At 38.8% G+C, this 26,500-nt stretch overlaps 1 protein-coding gene across 1 annotated transcript; it reads right to left on the bottom strand.

Moving 5' to 3' along the window:
• Positions 1 to 730: 730 nt before the first annotated feature.
• On the bottom strand, positions 731 to 22,120 carry LOC139937825 (uncharacterized). Its single transcript, XM_071933149.1, has 4 exons — positions 21,856 to 22,120; positions 10,875 to 11,026; positions 4,114 to 4,248; positions 731 to 3,473 (listed from the first exon to the last, which is right to left on the bottom strand). The coding sequence occupies exons 1-3, from the start codon at positions 21,888 to 21,890 to the stop codon at positions 4,115 to 4,117; spliced, it is 321 nt and encodes a 106-aa protein (XP_071789250.1). The 5' UTR covers positions 21,891 to 22,120; the 3' UTR covers positions 731 to 3,473; position 4,114.
• Positions 22,121 to 26,500: the final 4,380 nt, after the last annotated feature.

Genomic DNA, 26,500 nt, shown 5'->3' with positions numbered 1-26,500 from the left:
TGGTCGTCAAAATTGCGAGATGATAATGAAAGAAAATACACCATTGTCACACGAAGTTGTGTGCTTTCAGATGCTTGAATTCCACGACCTCAAAATCTAATTCTGGGGTCTCGAAATCAAATTCGTGGAAAATTACTTCTTTCTCGAAAACTACGTTACTTCAGAGGGAGCCGTTACTCACAATGTTTTTTACCATCAACAGCTCTCCATTACTTGTTACCAAGTAAGTTTTTATGCTACCAATTATTTTGAGTTATTACCAATAGTGTCCAATGCCAGTGCCTTTAAAACTACAATATGAATGAAGTGGATCGGAGTGATTGACCTTCATTAAAACACAGCAGAGCTTTTATTTTGATGTCAGATCTCTCCCTTGGGTTTTTTCGCGGTTATGATCGATTTATTTGATGGGTGAATTAAAAAATCATAGATGCTTTGACTGGCCCCCGGGGGCAACGGTACTACTGTAAATACCCAGAGCGGGAGGGACCTGCCGTGGAATGGGCCGTCCATCGCGTCCGGCTCCCCCACGAGTAGAGCGGTACCGTCCGCTGAATAATGACTTTCGCGGTCATGGCTCGGCGAGATGGGAGTCATGAGGGTGATCACTAATCGTTTCCGTGCGGAAAGAAGATGCCTCCTAGGGGGTGATGTAAACATGACAGGACAGCTAAGAAATAAAACAAAAAAATAGAGATGGAGAAAGGGGCTGAAGAATGATGTCAGTCAATTTTGTCGATTTTATTCTCCATTTTTTCTTCTTTCGTGAGCTAAGGTGGTACGCATACAGTGCTAGTCTAATAGTAGTTATGTGATTGTTTTAGTGACAATGATAATTCTATAATAATTGGTTTATTTCTGATAATCACAGTGGTATTCTAAATAGAGACTTAATTCCCTGTTAAAATAATAAAGTACGCTAGTTTAACAATAAACAAAATAGTATTTGTGTTATATTTACAATGTGTTTCTAATTATTATACATGGTAATTATAATGTTGTTCTTTAGACAATCGCCGGGTATACGTTACCCTACATATTCAAGAAATTACAAAGTATTCAGGAACAAAATATTTCATCTTTATTGGTAATGTAAATTATGCAGTAAATTATAAAATTGTTTCCAAAGATACAATGAGCTGGCGCGTATAGTTAATTGATATTACTCAAAAGTTATGTTTTATAGTACAGCTGTAAACAGTGGCAAACTTTATCATAACTATGGTGTTATACGTTTTAAACTGTGGTAAACGTTTAACGTACTGGAAACGACATGAAACATAGGCTTAAACGTTTACCCCGGTAAATACAGTATTTTGCACCCCTTTTGCCCTGAATCCTTTCATAAAACAGTTAACATTCTATGCTGCCTGGTAAGCGTTTGCTTTGGTTGAAACGTGTTATACACTTTTTTTTAGTGACTTAATCTTCCTTTGTTCCATGTAAGAGAGATAATTGCGGTGATATCCAGGCAGGTTTTTTTTCCGAAAATATTTTTACATGGTGTTGCCGAAAACCTTACTTTTTTTTTTTTCTACCATGCATTCATATTTAGCCTTAAGTCTCATCTTAAAGAAACCTTTTGCAAATACATGTTTTTCCTAGTACGTTACCCTTGACGTCATTCCCAATAGCTGATTTATCGAATTATATATACTATTCCCAAACCATACATGAAGCCTTTTATTTTGAATTCGTTTCGTAATGACGTAAGTTTCGTAATGACGTAAGTTTTTTTCCGACATAATTATTGTTCGCTTTTATTGAAGCGACTACTCATAATTTACAGTGATATTTCAATATTATCAGTTTGGTATTCAATGTAACCATACTTAACTATGTTATTATATGAGGAATAATTATCCAGTTGAGTAGGTCTTATACAATCAATAAAGTATAATATTTATTCCATATAATTGAGCAGTTTTGAAAGAAGTATAACCCTTTCTGTATATCAAATTTTGCAACAACATGTTTGTCGTCTGCCTTTAACGTAAGATACAAGACCTCAAATTTTCACTTACACTGCACCATAAAGGAGTTTGTATAACGTTGGGCTGTTTGTAACGGCATCAGTTTGAACACGTTTACGCACAGGGACAACTCATGAGGAAAATTAATATACAGTCACCGTGCAGCTGTAATTTAAATTTAATGGATAGAACAACGATACAGTTTTAGTTGAAATTATAGAAAAAATTGTAATTATTTCTTCATAGCATTGACAATCAAATTGGGTTAAATGAGACTGTTCAGAATTAGGTAATGCAGCACTCGGCAGTTATTGTGTTGCGTCGGTGTTAGCTATGTGCACACACAAAAATGACACCGGGTAACACTATTAAAGGGAAGGTACACGTTCGGTAATTAATCAAGACAAATTATAACTTAACAACTGACTTGGTAACAAGCATTGGAGAGCTGTTAATAGTATAAAACATTGTGGGAAACGACTCCCTCTGAAGTAGCATAGATTTTGAGAAAGATGTAATTTCTCACTAAAATAATAAAATACTTATGGCCAGAAGTCTTTTATTCCTATCTGAAAGCACACAAATTCGTCCAACAAGGGTGGGTTTTTTTCTCATCATTTTCTCGCAACTTTGATGACCAATTTAGCTCAAATTTTCACAGGCTTGTTATTTTATGCTTGAATTGGGACACACCCATTGAGAAGACTGGTCTTTGACAATTACCAAACGTGTACCTTCCCTTTAAGTCAACACCAGATGACGAATAATATTTCGAATAATAATAATAATAGTGGCTTTTTAATAAAGCCCTCATATTCGTCACTCAGTGACGCTCAATGCGCCTCAAAGTTCAGTATTTTCCTTCAAAGTTTTGTGGCTACATTTTTTAAGTATTGGACAAATCCCTCTACATAGCACCTATAACGGTTTACAAGATGATGTGGCGCATTTAAAGCCAAATCGTCAATGTACAATTTTTCGAAATCGATATTTTAATTTAAAATTATCACATTTTGAAGCAAACTGTTAAGAATTGTGCACATTATTGAATCGTTTGTTTACTTTTATCCTTTGTTTTATGTAGTTTTATTTTTGTTTGTTTATTTTTTAAACTAGCGAGACTTGTATACACATTATTTGAAAAATCTAAGTACGAGCCATTGAAGAAAATTATCTTTTTTATTCTTCAACTTCATCAGTTTGCGTCAAATTAGAGTGTTGCACTCGGTGTTCAATCCTCACCAGAGATGTGAAAATAAACACCGCAGAAGATTACAGTAATAGTTTGTAAATAACACCAGACCTTAAAAGGTCTGGTGTAATTCTACAAACTGCATTTCGCTTAAAGTTAAAGGAGTGCATAATGATTGATATAAGCATTTTTTTTTAAAGATCGTCGCATGGTCAAAGGGTCGGTGTTCAAATTGATTTCATGCCGTCAGGGTGCAAAGTTGCTGTTGTTAGATGTCTCGTCGTTTCGGTTTAGTATCTTCAACGGTTCTGAATATTTGAAAGAGAGACAAAAACAAATCAAAAATGAATCTGATGAAGAAGAGTCTGTTATTCATTAACATAAATTATTGATTGAGAAAGAATGATTTCATTTTCAGGTATTGTTCAATCAGATCACCAAACAATCGTAGCTTGAAATAATTATCGTCAAATGGTTGTATTACTAGTAAAAACCACAAACCGTGTATCAGGGATTTTGTCACGGGCTCATAAAAACCTTATTTTGATTGTTGCAGTCGAAATAAGCAACGTTGGTTATAAAGGCTGGGTAAATTCCATGTTGATTTTTGTTAAGTGTTTGAGTAACGGAGCCTTGTACTAAATAAGCTCCCAGTAATGATTTCTGAAATGCTGAGACAATTAAAAATCACCAAATTGGCAAAGGAACCTATTTTGGCAATACTACATCTGGACAATTGAAATGCTTTTTATTGACAGTCTACTTATGAAAATCATCAAAACTGAAAACAGAAAGAAAAAAACTTTCGGCAAAAACCTCATGCGAATTATACTAGTTGCATCTACATTTTTGCCCCAAACAAGGCTAAAAGCCACTATTAGTAAGGAGCTACGCGAGGGAAAAACTATTGGAAATAGAAACCCATTCTTGTTTTAAATAATACCGTACCTCATGCAGTCGCTGGTACTTTGCCACAACGGTAAAGGCCGCCGGACGCCACGTTTTTGCACAAAACTTCATCGTTACCAAATACGGGCAATTTCATCTCGTCTTTTACTTCATTGTCGTCCATAACCACGTAATCTGGAAATACAAAGGCAAGGAGAAAAGAACAAAGGGAATCGATTAATATAAATAAGTGCCACAGATAGCTACGATTGTAAAGTAAAGTCTGTCTCGAGGCAATATGGTTCATCAGGCCGGTGTTCATATCCGTTTACCTTGGCAGAGAATGTAATTCCCCCCGGACAGACTCTGCAGCTCTCACGGGTTTACATATTTGTACTCCTGGGTGGGGAGAAGCTATTATGATTAACTGCCTTACTAAATGTCACAAGTGTTGCAATTGACCGGGTCAGGATTCGAACCAATACTCTGTAAATTACAGAACTTGAGTCCACCATTCTTGATCGCTATAGATAGGCCCAATAATAGTTACGATTTCGCGGCACGAAAATGGAGCCCTGTAAGTGTTTCTCATCCTATTTACCTTTTAAGGCAGTGGACACTATTGGTAATTACTCAAAAAATAATGATCAGCATAAAACCTCACTTGGTAACGAGTAATTGTGTGTGATTGCCAGCTTTATATAACATGGATGTAATAGACTGTTGAGAAAAAAATCTTAAAGGCAGTGGACACTATTGGTAGTTACTCAAAATAATTTTGTAGCATAAAACCTTACTTGGTAATGAGTAATGTGAAGAGGTTGATAGTATAAAACATTTTGAGAAACGGCTCCTCTGAAGTTTCGTAGTTATCGAGAAAGAAGTAATTTTCCACGAATTTGATTTCGGGACCTTAGATTTAGAATTTGAGGTCTCGAAATCAAGCATCTGAAAGCACACAACTTCGTGTGACAAGGGTGTTTTTTCTTTCATTATTATCTCGCAACTTCGACGACGGATTGATCTCAAACTTTCACAGGTTTGTTATTTTATGCATATGTTGAGCTACACCAACTGTGAAGGCTAGTCTTTGACAATTACTAATAGTGTCCACTGTCCAGTGTCTTCAAGAAATAGTCCGAATCCAAATATTGCCCCAACCCTTTATATTATTAGTGCGGCTCGAACCTGAGTGTAAGGACCTACATTTTAGAACCAGGCGAGACTCATGTCTGTATTTAGGTACCGCACACACGGTAAACAAAACACAGCTTATGGCACATTTATCCGCTGTGCTGTTTTTGCTGCACATCTTCTTGTTTATATGAATAATATTTGTGTAGGTAAAACGAGGCCTGCCTGATTCAAACTTTATTCAGAAAGAATCGAGCGTTAATTGTAGAGACGATTTTCGGCATTTTAAGACGCCCTATTTAGTGACCTTAATCATAGCGATAATAATAATCAGCAAGTAACAAACATAAATTGATTATGATGTTGGTAGTCAAATCTACTGCAGTAAACTGATTATTGTTGAAAGATACATGTTTTAATCATATTCTTCAAATTGTCGTCGTTGATTTTGTTTTAGGTTTCGGGGCGATGATTTTTGTTACAGATCTCAGTTTTTGTTTTTGTTTTTTGGGGGGAGAGGGGGTAGGTTTTTGGTTGGATTTTTCAGTGCTTTTCTTTTGAGTCTTTTTTTTTTTCAGAAATGCAGCTCATACCTAGTTAGGTCCCTTTGTGGTTTATAACTTATACTTTTTTTGGTTCGAAACAGGAAGAGCGTCTGATCGTATCAAGAAATGTCTATACCTTCAAGTACAAACAGCAAGGACAATGCCTGCACGCCTCACCTTACCCCCCCCCCCCCTTCCCCCTCTGTCACCAAACGAACTGACTCGACAAAAATAATAGACCTTCATCAATTTGTATGACAGCTTTGCAAGGTCCTTGGTTCTCTTCAACCTTGTAGAGATTGCAATCATGATATAGAAAAGACGGACACGGGAGGATAGATTAGGGGCTGGATACTAAGCCCAAAATACCCATTGCTTAATCGCCGTGAAGGTCCGGAAGGTTCGATGCTACTCTATCCACGGCCCTGGCAGCAACAGAACCCTAAACCGATTTCAATTGACGTTTCTTCAAGCGAAGTCGTCGCAGGAATTTACTGTTAGTATTTTTTTACCGATGTGGTGTAAATGCTAGATCAAATATCACAATTTATTGTCTTTTGGTGCACAGGCATGAAGAAGCAATGTCGAGACCACGCTGAGCATGCACATGGTCGTAACCTATAAAGATACATGCAAAGGATGCGTTTTTCTGTCTTATTTTGTTCATGAGGTGTTTAAGGAAGAGGGTTATGTTGAAGGGCTACAGTTTTCCTCGCTATTGTAAAAAATCATCTAAATATCAAAACCAGCTAAAAAACAACTTTGATTTGTAACAAGATATTTTTTTTTATTCAAGTTGCGCAATAAAAAGAACCCTTTTTGCGATCTTTGTCTTTGTTTTGTGAGCAAACAGTTGACCTTGAAGAGTTGTTTGTTCGCGGTGCGTTTCGTAGAGCCGGGCGATTTGAAAATATCTCGAAACAGTTTTTGAGAGGTTTTCGTTTGTTTTATTTATTGATTTAACTTTGTCATGAAATGGTCCCATAAACACATCTTCACTCACCGTTAAACATGTATCACGTGGTCATGAACAAAAAAGGAATGATACACTGGTTTCACAAGAATATCAAGCGGTCGAGAACACACAATGCGAACAAGGTTTAAAGACACTGGCACTACTGGCAATTGTCAAAGACCAGTCTTCTCACTTGGTGTATCTCAACATATGCATAAAATAACAAACTTGTCAAAATCTAATTCTGAGGTCTCTAAATCAAATTCGTCGAAAATTACTGATTTTTTTTCTTAAAAACTACGTTACTTCAGAGGGAGCCGTTTCTCACAATGTTTTATATTATCATCTCCCCCCATTACTCGTTACCTAGTAAGTTTTATGCTAATCATTATTTTGAGTAATTACCAATAGTGTCCACTGCCTTTAAAGGCAATGGACACCTAGACGTGTCAAACACCAGTCTTCTCACTTGGTGTATCCCAACATTTTGCATACAATACCAAACCTGTGGAACGTTGGACTCATTTGGTTGCGAGAAGAATAGTGGAGAGAAAAAAACATTCTTGTTCCACAAATTTGTGTACTTTCGGATGCCTAAAAAGGGCTTTATGCCTAAAATGTATAAATATTTAAGTGAGAAATAGCCTGTTCCAGAAAACATACTTCATCAGAGGGAGCCGTTTCTCACAATGTTTTAAACTTATCAACAGCTTTTCGTTGTTCTGTTCGTTACCAAACAATACCAAGTAAGTTTTTACGCTAACAATTATTGTGAGTAATTACCAATAGTGTCCAGTGCCTTTAAAAAAACTTCTCCCTATTTGTCTACAAGAGGGGAGATGTGTTTCGTAAAACGCCCCGATTAAAAATAGTATACTACGTGGGCGAATGAATCGTTAATGTTCAGAGGTCTGCAAAATGTCAGCCGAGTCAAGGACTTGGATATGAGGGCGTTATGGCGTTGAAGTCTCGAGGACCGCTGGATAAAGTAACATCTAAGAATAACCACTAATGCTCTTCAATTACGTCAACCCACTTTTTCGTGCGATTTTGGGTCATTCTAAAGACAGGACAACCTCCTCTCAAACACTCCCTCGAGAAAGGCGAATATTAAGGGGAACATGACGAAGCATTTGAAGACACTAGACACTATTGGTAATTGTCAGAATCAAGTCTTCTCACTTGGTGCATCTCAACATATGCATAAAATAACAAACCTGTGAAATTTTGAGCTTGATTGGTTGTCGGATTTGCGAAATAACTATGAAAGAAAAAACACCCTTGTCACACGAAGTTATGTGCTTTCAGATGCTTGATTTCGAGACCTCAAATGCTAAATCTGAGGTCTCGAAATCAAATTCGTGGAAAATTACTTCTTTCCCGAAAACTATGGCACTTCAGAGGGAGCCGTTTCTCACAATGTTTAATACTATCAACCTCTCCCCATTACTCGTTACCAAGTAAGGTTTTATGCTAATAATTATTTTGAGTAATTACCAATAGTGTCCACTGCCTTTAAGTAGTCTAATATTCGTAAAGTAAAGGGCCATAAACTCTTATCTCACAGTGAAGTAGCCCACTACGCCAACAGTAAAGTACTTTTGTCAAAGAAGTTTTACTCGTACGTACAGAAACGAATACTATACTCTTGAACTCAGAGTAAAGTACTCTAGCCACGTACGCACAGTAAAGTACTCTTACACGTAATCAAAGTATACCCTTGCTATTCAGTAAATAAATCGTTCTTGTCCTCACATGAAAGTACTTTTGTATACTCGATAAAGTACGGTTAAGTGTCATTACTCGTACTTCTGGCTACAGAAAAAGACTCTGAGTATTGTTGCATACAAAAAAAAACAGTAAAGAACTCTACTCAATCGTACTCACAGTAAAGTATTTGAGCACCACAGTAAAAAAAAACTCTCAATCGCGCTCACAAAGTACTCATATATATACTCCTCGTATTTTGTTGAAAAAATACCTCAAGTGTCCAAGTATACTACTAAGCAAACATCTATCAACCTTTTTTATTTGAGATGATCATTCAACAGATGAGGGAAATATGCGGAGGAGTGGATTGGGCGTGGACAGTGGCGTGGATGAGACTGGAAGTTTTTATTGTTTTCGAAAACTCTAAAAGGTATAGGCCTACGTTGTAGAAAGTATAAAACAATCACATAATGTTGAACTGAGTTATACGAAAAGTGAACAAACGCACACTTCATACAAGAACTTGATAACACAAAATCTCCTCCCAATCTAAAACTCATTCATATTTTGATAAGATTAAGAAATGGCACGAGACAACTTGGGACCGGAGTGGTTCAAACCCGGCGTGGCGTTGCCGTGGTTCCCGGGGGTGGAGGCTGCTCTAGATCATCACGAAGCAAACCCACCTCGTCGGTTGGCTCAATTACTCCCAATCTCGGAATACCCCCACTCATTCAAGAGAGAATAAAAGGTAGAAAGAGCCAGGCTCACGAACAGATTAACAAGATAACCATGTTTACATCTGGTATAATATCTCAATTAATCAGCACGATTCCACGAGACTCGGTTGCTGGAAAACAAAGATCACCCAACGGAGTCTAGAACTAATTATTCAAACATCAGCGAATGGGTTTCTTTTTAAAATGTTTGCTTAGTACCGATGAGGGCTTAAGTAGGTTTTGGATTCCTCTTTTTGTTTTAGTGAAGTGTAACAGACGGTGGATGTGTACTTAACGATCTGGATGATTGGACAGTAATTGCGTTTTAAGTTACACGATCAGAAATGGGAAAATCAACAATTTTGGTGCAACGATGTTAACATATGTTGTTAAAATGTCGTTGAAATGTATACACAGTGTGAAAAAACAAAAAATGATGGTTTTAGTTTGTTTGTGCCTGCGTTGATATTGTCTCGCTATGAGGTGCTTTGTTTTTTGTGTCGTCTTCGGACTCATATGGCGGAATCCGATTTCATAAAAGTGAGAATTTGATTATAATCAGTATTGGCTGATGTTAGCAAGAGCCGTTGGTAGTTCATCAAGTTATCTTTCTCAAGTTCTTAAATGTGTGTACAAAGCAACCTATTCTAGTGTTAAGGACCGGGGTTGATGGTTAATCAATCAAACGAGTTGTCTAATTATCTACAAAACATGGGGAAAGTTCTTCTTCTTTTTTGTGAATTCATCGTGTCTGTTTCGCTCTCCTGTCTGATTCGCCCTGTACACAGTTGATTAAGAAGTGAGGAGGTCATATTAAAACTTCCGATAAGATAATATTCCTATAAAGACAACTTCAGCAAGTTTGTTGCCAGCTTTTTTATGAGTTATAATATATAGTTCCCACCTGACGTCTCACAGTGTATGGTCGGCCATATTATTAACTATTCCCTTTGAAACCATATCTATACGTTTTACGTATATACCACGTGCTGCACACGTGAGTTTATCAACTTTGCGTGATTAGTCGGTGAACCACTCGGCTTTTGCAGCAAAGTTAGAATACTTTACGCAGCTCAAAATCAAAATCAAAACCCAAGCACTTAAAGCCGTTGGACACTTTCGGTAAGCAGTATAGTCAAAAGGCCCACACTTCGTGTATCACAACTTATATATAAAATAACAAACCTGTGAAAATTTAGGCTCAATCGGTCATCGGAGACGGGAGAATGTAACGGGAAAACCCACCCTTGTTCCCGCACGTTTCGCCGTGTCATGACACGTGTTTAAAAAAAATCCGCAATTATCGATATAGAGAATTGATAATTGTTTTAATGTTTTTTAAAAAGTAAAGCATTTCATGGAATAATATTTCAAGAGAAGTCTTTCACCATTGCCTTCTGTAAACCCTGTAAGTTATTTGTAAATCTGTGAACTTTTATTTGTTTTTCTGTTCCGAAAGTATATAATGGCTTTAAAGATGGCTTCTATCGTGAGCTTCTACCGGATCCGGGTCCCGTGAAGCTTGACACTTTCTGTGTGGCCGGGAATCTGTTTCCAAAATGGGTCAAAAGGACGCAGAATCCACGTAAAACCCCGTTTTCATACGACTTTCCGGGTAAGCAACACCCTGATCCGGGTCAGCATGATTCGGATATGGGCCAGGTGATCCGGGTTAGCCTGACCCGGGTCTGGTATAAAGCCCCATGAGACCCGGAATCCTGGTCATTTGTTACCCCGGGGTTTCTAAAGTGTACGTACCTGGGCTGTATCTTTTACCCCATCTCATGAATTTGGGGAACCTAGTTTTCTCTTCTGCCTTGGCTGTGGTACCCAGGAGAACTTGTGCTACCAGTATCGTCAGTAAGAGCCAAGCGCTGAAGCGGATGATGCTTGGACAAATGCTGCCTGCCCTATAACGAACAAATAGAAAAGAATAAAATAAACTTGGCGTTGATTAAAGGACATAGGCTTTCAACGTCAAAGACCAGGGCCCAATTTCATAGAGCTGCTAAGCACAAAAATTTGCCTAGCATGAAATTGTTTGCCTTGATAAAAACAAGATTACCAACAATTTCCATGCGATTTTCAGGATAAGCAAACAACATCTGAATACCAGTAACAAGCAACATGCAACAAATGGAAATTCGGTTGGTAATCCTGTTTTTATCAAAGAAGAAATTTCATGCTAAGCAAATATTCGTGCTTAGCAGCTCTATGAAATTGGGCCCAGTTGATCCACACTTTAGATGAAAATATTAATACAGACATTATATTAAAAACCTGTGAAAGTTGAAGCTAAATCGGTAATCAAAGTCACGAAAAATGCTTGAAGAAAACCTAGTTTCAAACCTTGTAGTGTTTTTAATATCGAGTTTTGTTCTCGCGATGGTTTACTCATTTCTTAATACCTATTTCTTTATACCAGATGTAAGCTATGAACCTGTGTAAACATGTAATTATTCCGATGTTACAAACAACATATTAAACACAAAAATTAAACATTAAACATTGAGGGATCCGTTTACAACAAAATGTACAAAAAAATGTTTACAAATAAAATACTTTCAATCTGAACAGAAAAAAAACTGGTTTGAAGTTCATACTATTTATTTATTGCTACTCAACAAAGATAGTGACATTACGATTAAGATCTAACTGTGAAGGATAAATTCAATGTCTTAGATTTTTATTCATACACACTCCAGACGTATTTCCATATTTTCTGTCTACTTTGACAAATCTTATAAAGGATATATTCTTATCAAAGGAATCAATCTACGAAGGTTGGGATCATAACGCGGATTTACTTATAAAGTCCTTCTCCACTCATCAAATCTTTGACAAAGAAGAGTGAAAGTTGTTGATTTTTGCTCTTCTTAAAGAACGCCGATTTAGGGGGGTCGAGGCTGTCGGGGGTTAATGTTTAAGCGGGCGTGGATGTTGGTTTTTGACGGATTAACGTGCCTGTGCTCGACCAAAAGGCTTGTTTTCAGTTCAGTTATTTCACGGAATATAGACAGACGAGAGGATGCGGAGACGAAATCCATGGGCACACGACAAATGATGCTACAATAACATGGAGACGAGAATGGAAAATGACGAGGAGGAATTCACCCGCATCTTTTTTGGGGAAAAAAAAAGGTTCCCCGAACTTTCCTAACCAGAAGGGCAGGCAGACCCATCTGTTATCATAAGATCCCCGTTCTGCGATAAGAAATGAACATAACTAGAGATGAGCAGATTCATAAATCCTGAGGTTAAAAATAACCTTCTGTCTGTGTCTAATTAATTCCTCCCTTTTCTTCCCTCAGTCTCCTATCAAGCATGAAACAAGAAGACTTTGAATTTCACTTTTCTATTTTTATTATTATTATTATTCATACAAAAAGGTTTTAGCAACTCAGACGAGTAACTCAACGTTACAGTCTTGCGTGTGTGTATGACATTTCATCATACCCTGCCCCTGGCAGCGGTCATGGTGAGAGAAAAAAGAAGGGAGAAAAAAAATAATCGACAGCTCGAATTGACAGGAAAAAAAAATTCAAGAGCAGGTTTTTTGAAATGAAGCGTAAATAATAACCCTGGCTCGGGGATCAGATAAAAAACCGCGGCCCTTCTCGGAGACTCACACGCGGACCCAGCGAGGGAGTGCCGTGGTAAACTCGCAAGGGACCCCGCGCTCGCAACGGGGAGTAGAGGGGTAGGACAGCAACGCCGTGTCCTCACTACGAGATGCTCCGTCACGATTACAACTCACGCGGCCCTACCGATAACCGGCAATCAGATCCCACCGTCGGATGTGGCTTTTCTTTCAAAAAAACATTAGGGGTGGGGAGGGAGAGATGACAAACTTCTAAAAGGTCTAGAGGTCTTGGGCACGTAATGTGAGGGGGCGACGTACTTCAATCCCAGTGTCATCGTTGATACGGGGAAACGCGATGCACCTAGAACACCCCCCTTCCTTCCCCCTCCTCCCTCCCTCCCACAAACCTCCCACAGAGAGATAAGAACATTTAATGGAATACAGAGACCTGCTGCTCAATGTTTTCACTCCCGAGAAACAACACAAAATAGTTAAACCTTTTTCAATGATTCACTTGCTAGGGAAAGCATCCACGGCCAAGCCAGGCCCCCCCCCCCCCCCAAAAAAAAAAAAAAAAAAAGAAAGAAAAAAAAGAAAAAAAAAAAAAAAAACATAACCAGTTCGATTGAACACTTACCCTTTTCCGGACACGTCAGTTTTGAGAGGGAAAATAAGTCAATCGAACAAAAACCCTTAACCGCCTTGTTTCGATAAAGCCACGGCGGGGAAAAAGCCAAGCGGCACCAAACGCACGTTCCGGTAATCAATTTATCTACTACTCAACCACAATTTGTTCCCCAACCTCTCTTCAAGGTTTATACATTTCTGAAAAGAAGAAGAAAACACAGTCTTGAATTCGTTTGATTCGATGCTCTTCGTCACCCGTGGAAAAAAATTAAAAGGACATACGCGGCTTGTAAAATGCAGCCACGCAAATCAAGTTGATTTGGTAGTGGAAATATCGACCGAACAACCCATTGGTATTTGTCGATTCAACTTCAACGTCGTGACTTGTTTGATTTGCCTTCAAATCGTCAACGCGTTGTTTGTCATAACTCTTTAGTTACAAATTCATATTTTCATTTTGTGTGTGGTGGGTTTCGGGTTGCAATCTTCTAGCCCTATTTTGGGAGACGGGGGTGCAAACAATTGGATTATAGTATGGCTTTTTTTGGCGTAGGTTGGTTTTTAGTCTTATCGTCTTCATCTTTGGGTAAAAATGACCTTTGGTGTGAGTTTGACAGCAAGTTGGTAATACGTTTGGTCCGTTTGAAACGGCTCAACCAGGGAGGTTGGATTATTAAAGGCAGTGGAAACTATTCGTAATTACTCAAAACAGTTATCATCATAAAACCCTTCTTGATTACGAGTAATGGGGGAGAGGTTGATAGTAAAACATTGTGAGAAACAGCTCCCTCTGAAGTAATGCAGTTTTCGAGAAAGAAGTAATTTTCCACGAATTAGATTTCGAGACCTCAGATAAAATTTTTAAAAATTTTCATCTGAACATCCATATTGAATAATTTATGACGTCACGGGAACGAAGAAAAAAAATGACCCGGTCACAAGCCAAACCTTCGCGAGCTTATAGCCCGCGGTAAAACTAATTTTAAAGGGGAACTACTAATTCCACCAGACTTAAATGGTTCTTGGTGATCACCTCCTGCTGTCCACGGCCTCAAACAGGACCCAACAGTTCAAGCCCTTAAATAGTACTCTCTCTCTCTCGTACTCTGAATTTGAAACCCACTTTACAGTGGATGACATATCAATCAATGAAGGGAAAAGGGTGATGACAAAGAAGATCGGTCTCATAACCTGTAATAGGATATGGTAAGCAGAGAAGACCGCCCTCACGCATCCCCGCTCGGCCGAGTCTGTGATCAGATCGAGTTCTCGGTACACGATTATTGCATAATTTTACCACTCGTTGCTTGTTTTACAGACCCAAACTATAATCCGTTGAGACTGTACATTTTGATAGCTTCTTCGTTTTGTTTAAAAGTGTAGTCAACACTCGTTTCAATTCAATTTAATCAACATTTATGTTTCGATATTGGGGGAAAACTGGGAATATTAAACGAAATAAGTACAACTTTTTAAGTCAAAGACAGTCAGGAACTGGTAAAGAAAAACTATTAAAATGTTATGAACATGAAATGGAAATCATATAATGTAATAGATACGCAAACCAATGAGGGCGGGGGGCATATACAGGATCGCTGGAAATGGCCAAATCAAATATTTATAACAGGAACGCTGTTAGCAGAAAATAAGATTAAGGGCTTTAGAATTTAAGCAGAACCAAGTCGACTTGTTTTATTGAAAGAGTCGAACTGGATCCCAATACAAAACAAAACAACAATTAACATTTCTTTTTTTTTCTATCTGTACCTCCTCCCTACCCTCTCCTACACAACCCCCACCCCTTCACCCCCATCTCCCCCCCCCCCCCCGCCTCTCTCTCTCTCTCTCTCTCTCTCTCTCTCTCTCTCTCTTCACGCCAGACTTTATGGTTCTGCCCCGGTAGCCAACTCCGAAACATAATTTCATTTCACGGTATGTTTCCTCACATTATAACTTGCCCAATTCTTAACCGCTTTCGGCGTTAGAGATGCTTCTCCATAAGCCTACAAGAAAATGGTTTCGGCTTTCTCTGTGATATTTAACAAACAGGTAAAAGGCGTATTTATTATACAGAGCAAAGGCGGGTTCTGTGTGCACCGAGCGGCCATTCCAAGTCAAATATGCATAAAGGATGCAAGCTCACGATTTGGTAAATTTCCGTGCATGATTACGCTGTAATGAATCGCTGAATCAGAGACGGGTCGATAGCGAGAGATGCTTGCGGGTCCACGCGGCTTAGGCGATTTCACAACTGTTTTATTTGGACAGCGATTTTTTTTTTTTTGAAAGGAAAAAAATCCTTGTCAAAAAATCCTGTGATTTTATGATGGAGGCTGGATTGCGAGAGGGGGTCTTTTTAATGAAAGGAATAAAACCCTCCCCAAAAATGTCGGTGAATGTATGGCGGAGGCTGGTTTTGGAGGGGGGGGGGGTCTCTGAAAGTTGGCAAACAAATGCTAGGTGGTTTGATGATGGGATTTTACGGGAAATACTGCAAATTTCAGCCGCAGATTTGCTGGGGGTAAGTAAAAAGGGAAAGTGCGTAGATTGATCTACAGCTTTCCGTTTTCATCGACGCAAACGGTTTTGTGATTTGTCAGGGATGTCGTGTGTGTTCACAGCGGACTTGTTTCGATTGTGGCAATCAAAATAAGCGACAATCAACATAGGTGATTCTGTGGGGTCTAATATAAATGCTGTTTTGTCGACTATGACGGTAGTGCAGATAAAACTAGCACTAGAGGAACGGTAAGCGAATGAACTCTTTTACCAGCGTGAGCTTTCTGGTAGAAATAAGCTTTTTTTATGTTTTTTTTATTTTTATTTTTTCATATTGTCTTGAACAAGGACCACACGCACAGTACAGACCTTTATCACGGTGTGGCCATCTTGATTTTTTTCCTCCATTCCAACTCATTGGATTCAAACTGAGGGTGGACGAAATAATAGTCTGGTGCCGTGCGCAATGAGTGTTAGCATTCATAACTGTTATTGGAAACAGGGAACATGACGAAGATTATGACAGCGTGATAAAGGTCTATATAGTGAGGCAGGTAGGGTAACGTTTGGGGGATGTGTGCACTTGATGACGCAATTTGCCAGTACAGCCTGATAAATCAAAATAATTGTATCATAGTGTCACCGCAGATTTAAATTTTGGGGAAAACAGGTGGACAAATCAAGCTTATTCGAAAATATCACAAATGACTGTCCATGCTCATAATTTTGAATATTGAAGCGCCTCGAGCGTCATTTAGTGACGGATATGAGCGCTGTATATGAAGCCATTGACTTATTTATTACTTGTTTTGAAGGATAAATTTGCGAAGGTCCTTTGCATGGTGTGTCGAATTCAAAGCTTGCATCATTACTGAGAAGACATAGTCCCATCATTATACTTTTTCATTTTACTTCACTTCGTTTCGTTTTTTAATTCTGGTTGTGAAACCGAGGACTCTCAGAAAAGCTTTAATCACTGTAGGGCTACTAATAATCAAGAAAAGAAAGGAGAGAAGACAATGAAGAAAGTTTCTTATTTTAGATTTGGAAAGAAACCACATGAAATTATACTAGGAATCGGGCAGGGACTGAAAAAGACAATCGACATAGTGTCCCCGACGGGATTTGAACCGATACCACTACACCAACCTGAACGTACTTTAATAAAGAATCAGTTTGTCGCAACTTTCCAATATTCTTATTATTATTTTTAATTTATTTATTTTTATTTTGTTTCATTATTTTCCAATATTATTATTCATTTTTGTTGTTCTAAACTTCCTTGTTGGTTGAAAATGTTTAAAACAAAATTTCAGCAAAGATCACTTGTTACCTTGCAAGTGGGTCTTTAACATGGTGAAATACGGGTTTGCGTTCTTCGTTATGTGCGAGGGAAGTTGGGAAAACTTTGCAGACAAAAAACGCGGGCCGCAATGTGTATCAAGAAAACAAAAAGCATTTCTATCGTCCAAATACCTTCTGGTATATAAAAAGTTAATAACAACAGTAGCGAAGTCTTAATAGCGCACGTTTCTACCGAACAAGGTACTCAAGGCGCTGAGTATAATTATACAAACTTTCAGAAAGACATCTTATTGCAGTGATGGATTCTGATACCCAATTATGTAGCACCTTATAAGGGTTTACAAGGTGTTACGGCGCATACAGCAGCCAAAGCCAGGAACACCGGGACGAACCCCTTCTCTTTTCGATAAGGGCACTAGGTTCTTTTACATGCGTTCCACAACACATAGGACCAACGTCTTTACGTCCCATCAGAAGGACGAAGCAATGGTTAAATGTCTTGCTTAAGAACACAAGTGTCACGGCTGGGCATTCGAACCCACACTCTGCTGATCAGAAACACCAGAATGTGAAATTCGGTGCTCTTAACCGCTCGGCCACGACACTTCCACAAGTTGTGGTGCCCGGTAAACAGATAGTATTTAATTACAGCTTTCAGATTGTAAACAAAATTCCCCTTTTACCCGATCAAACATGTTGTGTTTCTTAAAAGAGAACAACAAGTGAACGCTTCTCTTTTATAACAATAGATAGTTGGTTGAACTTCCCAATTATGGGTGACCATACTGGGGATGGATTAATTTGCATTCGACCTAATCATGAAGTCAGATATTATATGACTTCGCATTGATATTCAGCTTTGCTTGCTGACACATCACCAACAAACGTCCAGACCATGGCCCAATGTTATGGCTCTGCTTACCGCCAAATTCTGCGCTTACGATCACGACTCCCCGCTTACGTGCAAGCGCCGAATTTCTGCGCGAGCCTTGTAAGCGTAGAATGCCTAGTAACGCAGAGTACGCACGCGCAGCAGCCCAAAACTCGCCGCTAACCCCTGAACTACGCTTGCCGTAAGCAGAGAATCCCCTGCTTCCGTAAGCGCCGATTCTGTGCTTACGGTAAGCAGAGCCATGAAATTGGGCCCGGTGTCCATCATATACGCACCACCCAGACAGCTCTCTACAGCCGATTCCACAAAACTCTAGGATCATTCCTTTCTCAAGATAAAACGAGTATAAACTATAGTTCTAACTTAGGATGGTTTCAATGCGTCCTATAACGTCTCTATGTATACGGAACTGCCGTCGATTTCAACAAACTGTAACTTTGGATTAATCTTAGGACTTAGGACGAGTTAAGTTCCGTATCCATTGACGTTAGGATGTATTGAACCCATCCTAAGTTGGGACGAGTTACTCGTATTAACTCTAGAAAGATTTAATCCCAGCGTTTCGTGAAATCAGGTACTGAACTCGTCCCAAGTCCTAAGAGAGAGTTTGTTGAAATCAACGGCTGATCATCTTTATGCCAAAATGTAGTCACACATTCCTTGCGGAAAAATACGGGTAGGGTCGTATTAATCGTCTTATAAATGTTGTGTATTAAGACAATGATAGTTCGGCGATTCTCTATTTTGTAAAACCCTCTCCAACCAGCATGGACTGAACTTGTCAATCCTCAACATGAAAACCCTCCCACATTCTGGAAATTACGCGCGAGTAAAAAAAAAAGACTGAATAAACTAAAACCATTGAAGGTTACGAATACATTCCGAGATCTTAAAAGGATTAGAACCAATCTGCGTGCTCTTCGAATGCTCTGTCGCCATGTGATGTTTATACACGTAAAGTGATAGGAGGAGATAGTATGTAACTGTTAACAACGGAGAGTGTTTTGAAAGATATATGTCGCCTGGAACTTACGTGGAATGGAAACAAAAAGTTCCATTCTTTTAGTTTGTAGTTTTATTGGTGTACTTACACGCCCTTTTTTGTTTAAATGTGTGTTGTTTTCTTCCACTTTTCTTTGGCATCTCGAATCAAAAAGTTTCGCTTTACGATTAAAGGCAGCGGACACTATTGGTAATTACTCATAATAATTGTTAGCATAAAAACTTACTTAGTAACGAACAATGGAGAGCTGTTGAAATTGTAAATTATTGTTGTTAGAAACGGCTCTGAAGTAACGTTGTTTTTAGAAAGAGGTAATTTCGGACGCAAATAAGAACCTTTTATTATGCGGCCATCTGAAAGCGCAAAAAGTTGTGGAACAAGTGTATTTTTTTATTTCATTATTCTCTTACAACTTCGATGACCAGTTGAGTCTAAATTTTCAGAGGTTTTTTATTGTATTCATATGTTGTGGTAACATCAAGTAAGAATACTGGTCTTTGACATTTACCAAACGTGTCAGATGCTTTAAATTTAAAGTGTCAAAACTGTAATAGTATAGAATGCGTAGGATTTTAGGCCAGTCTTGTGAATTGGTAAAATGATTCTGAACTATAGTTCATGTGGTGTTTGGCTGAATTAAATTTCACGGCACGACAAGAATAAACACGAATTCTACGAAAACAGCAAATCCAAACAACAAGACATTTCTGTATAGCTATTCGGCAATAAACTAACATCTGAATTATCTGTTATCGGTGAAAACTTATATCAAGTAAAAGATCCCATATCGTGTTTTTTTTTCTAGTGAGGAAATGAGGCAACACCTTAAAGCTTTCAGAGAATCTGTCTAAAATGCACTGGATACTATTGTAAGTTGCTCAAAACAATCGTTAGCATAAACACTTACTTGTTAGCGATCAATGGAGAGATGTTGATAGTATAAAACATTGTGAGAAATGGCTCCCTCTGAAGTAACGTCGTTTTCGAAAAAGAAGTTATTTCTCACTAAAATATTTGAACTTGATTTCGAGACCTCGAGAATTTCGAGAATTTTTTTCTTCCATTATTGTCTCGCAACTTGGACGACCAATCGAGTTAAAATTTTCACAGGTGTGCATATGTTGAGATAAACCAAGTGAGAAGACTGGTCTGTGGTCGAGTTAAAATTTTCACAGGTGTGCATATGTTGAGATAAACCAAGTGAGAAGACTGGTCTGTGACATTTACCAAAGGTGTCCAGTGTGGTTAATGTACCTGGTACGTCAACTGCAAATATGTGTCCCTCCTCTCCTCCTCATTCTTCCCTCCTCCTCCCCACCCCACAGAGTACCACTAGTGACGAGGCTTGCTCGACTCATTACGCATACCACTATGACAGACTAACTCAATTAATCAATGGGGAGATGTGGAATGCAAGTGTTTCAATTTAATTGCCTTTTTTTGAGTGGCAACCACACAAATAATTATACCATCGGGGAAGGTGTTTTCTTTTGGAAGAAAAAAAACGGGATGTTTAAATAAGTCTCCCCATTTCTAAAAAGAGCCACTTCAACATTTTAAGAAACCACGGTTTTTGCTCCGTCTCGGCGGCTTATCGGGCTATACGTCAATGAGTTTGAAAACGTGCGCTATCGGTACAGGACTCAGCAGGCTGACAGAGCCTTAGGCTGAACCCATAAGCCGAAACCGTGGTTTCAAAAAGGCCTATAACTTCTCGGCCTACTTTTTTCCTTTTTTTTTACATTGATTAAGGGACCTAAAGAAAAAAATAACAAGATGAAAAGCGTTCCGTAAAGCATAAGCTAGAATCAAGTTGCATGAAAGAACTACAACAAGTAAGATCAATTAATACTTTTATAAAACAGCGAAACACCAAAGAGTCCTACAACCTATACGGGTAATGGACGAGAGCCCCCATTGTCGGACTATGGACAATTGGGGGAAATAAATTCTTCCAATATATTTTTCAGTTGTTTAACAGTCAATCATCATCTCACTAAAACAACTTCCTTGTTATTTTTGTGTATGATATTTTGGGGTGGGTTTTTTTCCAGTGAAATTAGCCGCTATACTTTTTCCCACCTTAATGGCATTGTAAACCTTTAGATTTTAGAACCTTTCGAGTGTTAACACTAATGTTAACTGTCAAAGACCAGTCTTCTTACTTGGTGTATTTCAACATATGCATAAAATAACAAATCTGTGAAAATTTGAGCTTGATTGGTCGTCGGAGTTGTGAGATAACTATGAAAGAAAAAACACCATTGACACACAAAGTTGTGTGCTTTCAGATGCTTGATTTCGAGACCTCAAATTCTAAATCTGAGGTCTCAAAATCAAATTCGTGGAAAATTACTTCTTTCTCGAAAACGACGTCACTTCAGAGGGAGCCGTTTCTCACACTGCGTTAAACTATCAACCTCTCCCCATTACTCTTTACCAAGTGAGGTTTTATGCTAATAATTATTTGGAGTAATTACCAATAGTGTCCACTGCCTTTAAAAAGGCTTTAGGCCTGAAGTCTTATAATTTATATTCGAATGACAAATTACCTCTTTCTCAAAAACTACGGTACATAAGAGGGAGCCGTTTATCACAAGGTAATATAACTTATCAACAGCTCTCCATTGCTCGTTACAAAGTAAGGTTTTCTGCAATTATTTTGAGTAACTATGGTAGCGCACAGTCGTTTTAAAGACATAGAAGATTTTCTGGTGTACAGCCAATGTTGATTGGGTCCTTTAAAATGTACAGAAGGTAAAACGGACCTGATGTAAGATCTTACGTAAATCTGTCTCCTGTGGAAATAAACCTAAGACTTAAAGCTTACCTTGTGCATTGCTCCTGAGCCGTTCTGTTCGTCATAATAGCAGGCAACTCTCACTGTGGTCCTCTCTCCAAGATTAAATAACTTTTCAAAAATAAATAAAACTGTTCAAAGCGTTCCTCAGCTCGTGTTCTTTCGTTCAAGGTATTACAAAAACGAAGTTGGTTGCTGCTGAATTGATGGTGTCTCTGTTCTTTTCCCCGTTTATAACTAACTATTATAGCAGAGCCTTCACACCGACTAAAAAACACGACCGTTCCTTCTGACACGTTGGGTTCCAATGTCTGACCGTGCCGCGAAGCTTTGCTCTCGCCGAACTGCGGAGCGCGGGACGGCCTTCCGGGCAGCAACAACTAAAAACGTCATCAAAAGAAAAAAGAAGAAGAAGAAACGCCTGTCAAACTTTGAGACCAAGTTGGGTTGCCATGACGACGGCTTACTGACGACTATGGATGAAGAAGGCGTCGGGTGATTGATCGACACTTCATATCGGCAAAAACACTGCTTGCATTTACGGTGCCCAATTAAAACAACCCTTAGTGTAATCTTAAAGGGGGCGTGTATTATAATACAAGTATTAAGGCCACAACAGCCCCAAAGCCATAGTCAGACGAGAGTCCGATCTGAAAGCATAGAAGTTCACTTAGCGATGGTGGTTTTTATCAGCCAGAAACAGACTATTGCTTATTACTGATCCTGCACTGATCAATGTCTTAGTGAAGAGGTATTCTCTTTTTTAATAATTCAAAAATATCCCTTTCAAATTAATGTTGAGAAAACGGACAAATCGGCACTACCCAAGCACGTTTCCAAGTCAATGGTTTGGATTGTGAGGGTATTTTAAAGGCAGTGGAAACTATTGGTAATTATTTAAAATAATTATTAGCATAAACACTTACTGGGTAACGAGCAATGGATAGCTGTTGATAGTTTACAGCATTGTTATTTTATGCATATGTTGGGATCCACTAATACTGGTCTTTGACAATTACCAAACGTGTCCTGAGTGCCTAACATGGCAGAGAAAGGTTCAAATTTTTATTTATTAGGGGTTTTCTGTGTAGTCTTTACCCTTCCCCCTTCCTTTTTTCCATCATTTACCGTAATTTCTCGGGTGTTTTGATGGATGGGGAGTAATGGGGAGAAATTGATAGTATAAAACAATGTGAGAAAAGGCTCCCTCTGAAGTAACGTCGTTTTCGAGAAAGAAGTAATTTTCCACGAATTTGATTTCCAGACCTCAGAATTAGATTTTGAGGTCGCGAAATCAAGCATCTGAAAGCAAACAACTTCGTGTGACAAGGGTATTTTTCTTTTATAGTTATCTCGCAACTTCGACGACCAATTGAGCTCAAAGTTTTACAGGTTTGTTATGTTATGCATATGTTGAGATACACCAAGTGAGGGAAGACTGGTCTTTGACAACTACCAATAGTGTCCAGTGTCTTTAACACGCATTCAGTGTTTTCACCAGTGTTGACGAGCACCTTTTTCTGAAGAGAGTGTTTGTTGGCAGGGTGGTTTCAGGGTTTTTTTTCTGGTGTTTTTGTTAGTTCATCAAGCGATGAACCTTTTTGGTCACAACGCCCTCGTGGGTCGTTTTAAGCACATGCTAAAAAGATTTTTTCCGTAAGTTAGAGGGATATTTCAACGATCATTTTTAAGTGTGTGTCAATGGGAATATTAGAATTATGTCAACACGTAATGAAGGCGGCCCTTAGGCCTACTGTATGTTTTTTTTTTTTTTTACGCAATTCTGTTTGACGTCTCAAAATTGGAAAAATAAACATTTCTAGTAAAAATGTCACGATGCTTTTTAACACAAAGACAAATCAATAAACACAAGAAAGAGCAAGCGTCTAAAGAGCTTCATAATTTGTCAAAAAATATCGAGAAATATGGGCTATGACTACAAGTCATGTAGAGATATTGAACATACAAAACAGAGAGGAAACGGCGCCGGAGTTTTGCATTTCAAACATAACATTTAACCCTTTCATACGGTTTTACGGGTTATTTCTTTAAAAACTGCGAGTATAGAGACAAGACATTGAAGAATAATTGTATATTGTTCATTTAATTTCCTCAACGGCACATGAGACCTCTTACGTCGGGGAAGTCTTGCAATGTCTTCTCGACAATAGGTATTTCCGTTCTTCAGTTACTACTAACCTTATGATGGCCCAACCAACAACAACATCAACAACAACAAAAACAACAACAGCAACAGAAAAATGAACAGTAACAGACACAGCGACAGCAACGGAAACAACAGCAAAAGTGACAGCAGTAGCAGTTTTAAATCATCAACAACAAAAACAACAACAACATTAACATTAATATGGAAAAGCGTTTCTGGTTCAAGTTCACTTTCGTTAGGCACTAATCACAGCACACAACTTCGCGTGACAAGGGTGTATTTTCTTTCATTATTATCTCCCAACTTCGACAACCGATTGAGCTCAATTTTTCACAGGTTTGTTATTACAAATGAACACCAAGTGAGGGGGCTGGTCTTTGACAATTACCAATAGTGTCCAGTGTCTTTAATCAATGTAAAAACAAACTCTTTAAACTTCATATTTTCGGAGTGAAAGATCGTTAGAGAAACTTCTGCGGGAGTCATAATCTCAAATTCAATTTTGTTTTTATTGAAATACCATCAACATTCAGTAACGAACATAAAACAAACACCTGTACCTAAGTGTACAGACTCGTAATAAACATTTAAAATATGACGTCAATGAAAGTTTTTCGAGAAAAAAAAATGTGCTGGAAGGGTATACTGTCTAAAAAATACCCTTTGACGCGAGTTTTGAGACTTGAAATAGTACCCTATCTATAATTCTGGGAAACGATTATACAACTTAACATTGTATTCGATCTGGGAGCCTCTTTAACACATCGTAATTAAGTTATAACTAAATTAAGTTATGTAGCCGTCAGCATCAATGTTGTATTAATAGTAGACGTGAATAAAATGAGTTGTGTTTTCTGATGTCCCTTCAGGGCCACTGTAATACGTCAGCCCTGCGAGAGAGCTGTGCGTGCATTTCATGTGTCTGCACATACAAAGGTGAATCTATGTAGAGTTCCGCCCAAAGGAGATTTGATCTCCCTATACATAATGTATCAACTATTGATCAACTCAAAAACATGTCATCTCTTGTCTTCACTGTTTGTGTCTCTCTTGAAGTCGAGATTAAAACCCGGAGTGGTGTACGATCGACCACACTATAAACGATTCACCTAATAAGTGCCGTGATTCCATCCTCTCTCATTGTATGTGTATTTTTACAACCCACTTTTTCCCCCTCCCTCTGGAAGTGGCTTTTGCGCCGCCGTGTCACGGGGGACCAAGGTGACTCGAGAGCACACCCGCAAGAGAGCTGTTTGTCAATCACGGCTCTCCAGACACCGCGCCTGGCCGGTTACCGCAAGGGGGTAAGTTTAAAACCTTACCCCCGGAATCAAACCTGGAACTGTTGGCGCCCGGTCGATACCTAGAGCGGGCTCAGAGCTCCTGCGTTTAGGGGGAGCATCTTCGTTGAAACGGTGTCTCTGCGGGCTTCCTGCTCAGAGGTCTTTATCTTTTTTGTAATCTCTCTCCTCTCTCTACCTCTTCACACATCATCAGTTAGACTTGTAGACAAGGCGTTAAATGACTGTCGCGGTGACAGCGTTCCGACTCTATATGCCGTATCTACCCGCGATTCCCGCGGTATTCTCGCGAGACTGCTGGACCCGCGAGACTACTGCTCTCACGACTACGGTGTAGAAGTCGGCAACCAGAAGTTCGCGCGAGAGCAGTGATCTCGCGAGAGCAGTATTCGATCGCGGAAGCCTGAATCGTTGCGACACCAACGCCACGACTCGACACCGCCGCGGCAGACCATTAACGACTTTTCCACAAGTCTAATCATCAGTCTATCTTTGTATTTATCGTATACAGAGTGTGCCAACATTTTAAAGGCACTGAACTTAACATACAAGAAACGTGGTCTGCATGTTAAAAAGACTGGACTACGAAACACAAAGCATCGGCTTTTTGCCTGTCTGTTTGGTGGGGCTGTCTCCTGTATTTGTTTTTGTCGGATGTTTGTGAATCTGTTTTAAGCAAACAACCCTGATGTCATTCTCACGATGACGCTATATCAAAGTGCAAAATAAATTCAGTCTCGGGAGATGACCTGCGACAGAGTACGATTGCGTTCACACGAATCAAATAAACAGGCTTTGCGAAACTGGAGGAGATAACAAAAAAAAACTGCATCCATCATTCATTGGGAAATTTGGGAAAATTGAAACATTAAAAAAAACCGAATGTTCATGTGAGTGCATTGTTGATCGAGCACTAAAACTGCTATAGATAATTGTGCGTGGTTTGTTTTTAGATCCAGTTGCGATTCTGTTGTCAGATTTGAAGTTGTTTCCATAACATAAAATGTTACATCATAAACCTTATTATAGGCCTGTGTTGCATGTTGATATATTCCGTCAGCTCTGAAGACAGCTAGAGCTGCTTGAATGAAACGTCGGGTAAACACTACAATTTATCATCAGGAACACACCAACTTATTAGAGATACCCACACAGAAGCTTGTATACGCCTTCTTCAACAGTGGACCTCCAAGTCCCTCTTTTGTTC

This window comes from Asterias amurensis, chromosome 5 (genome assembly GCF_032118995.1).
Source record: "Asterias amurensis chromosome 5, ASM3211899v1".
NCBI classification, from domain to species: Eukaryota; Metazoa; Echinodermata; class Asteroidea; order Forcipulatida; family Asteriidae; genus Asterias; species Asterias amurensis.
Note: the sequence above shows the minus strand (reverse complement) of the source record. Positions and strands in the feature narration are given on the sequence as shown.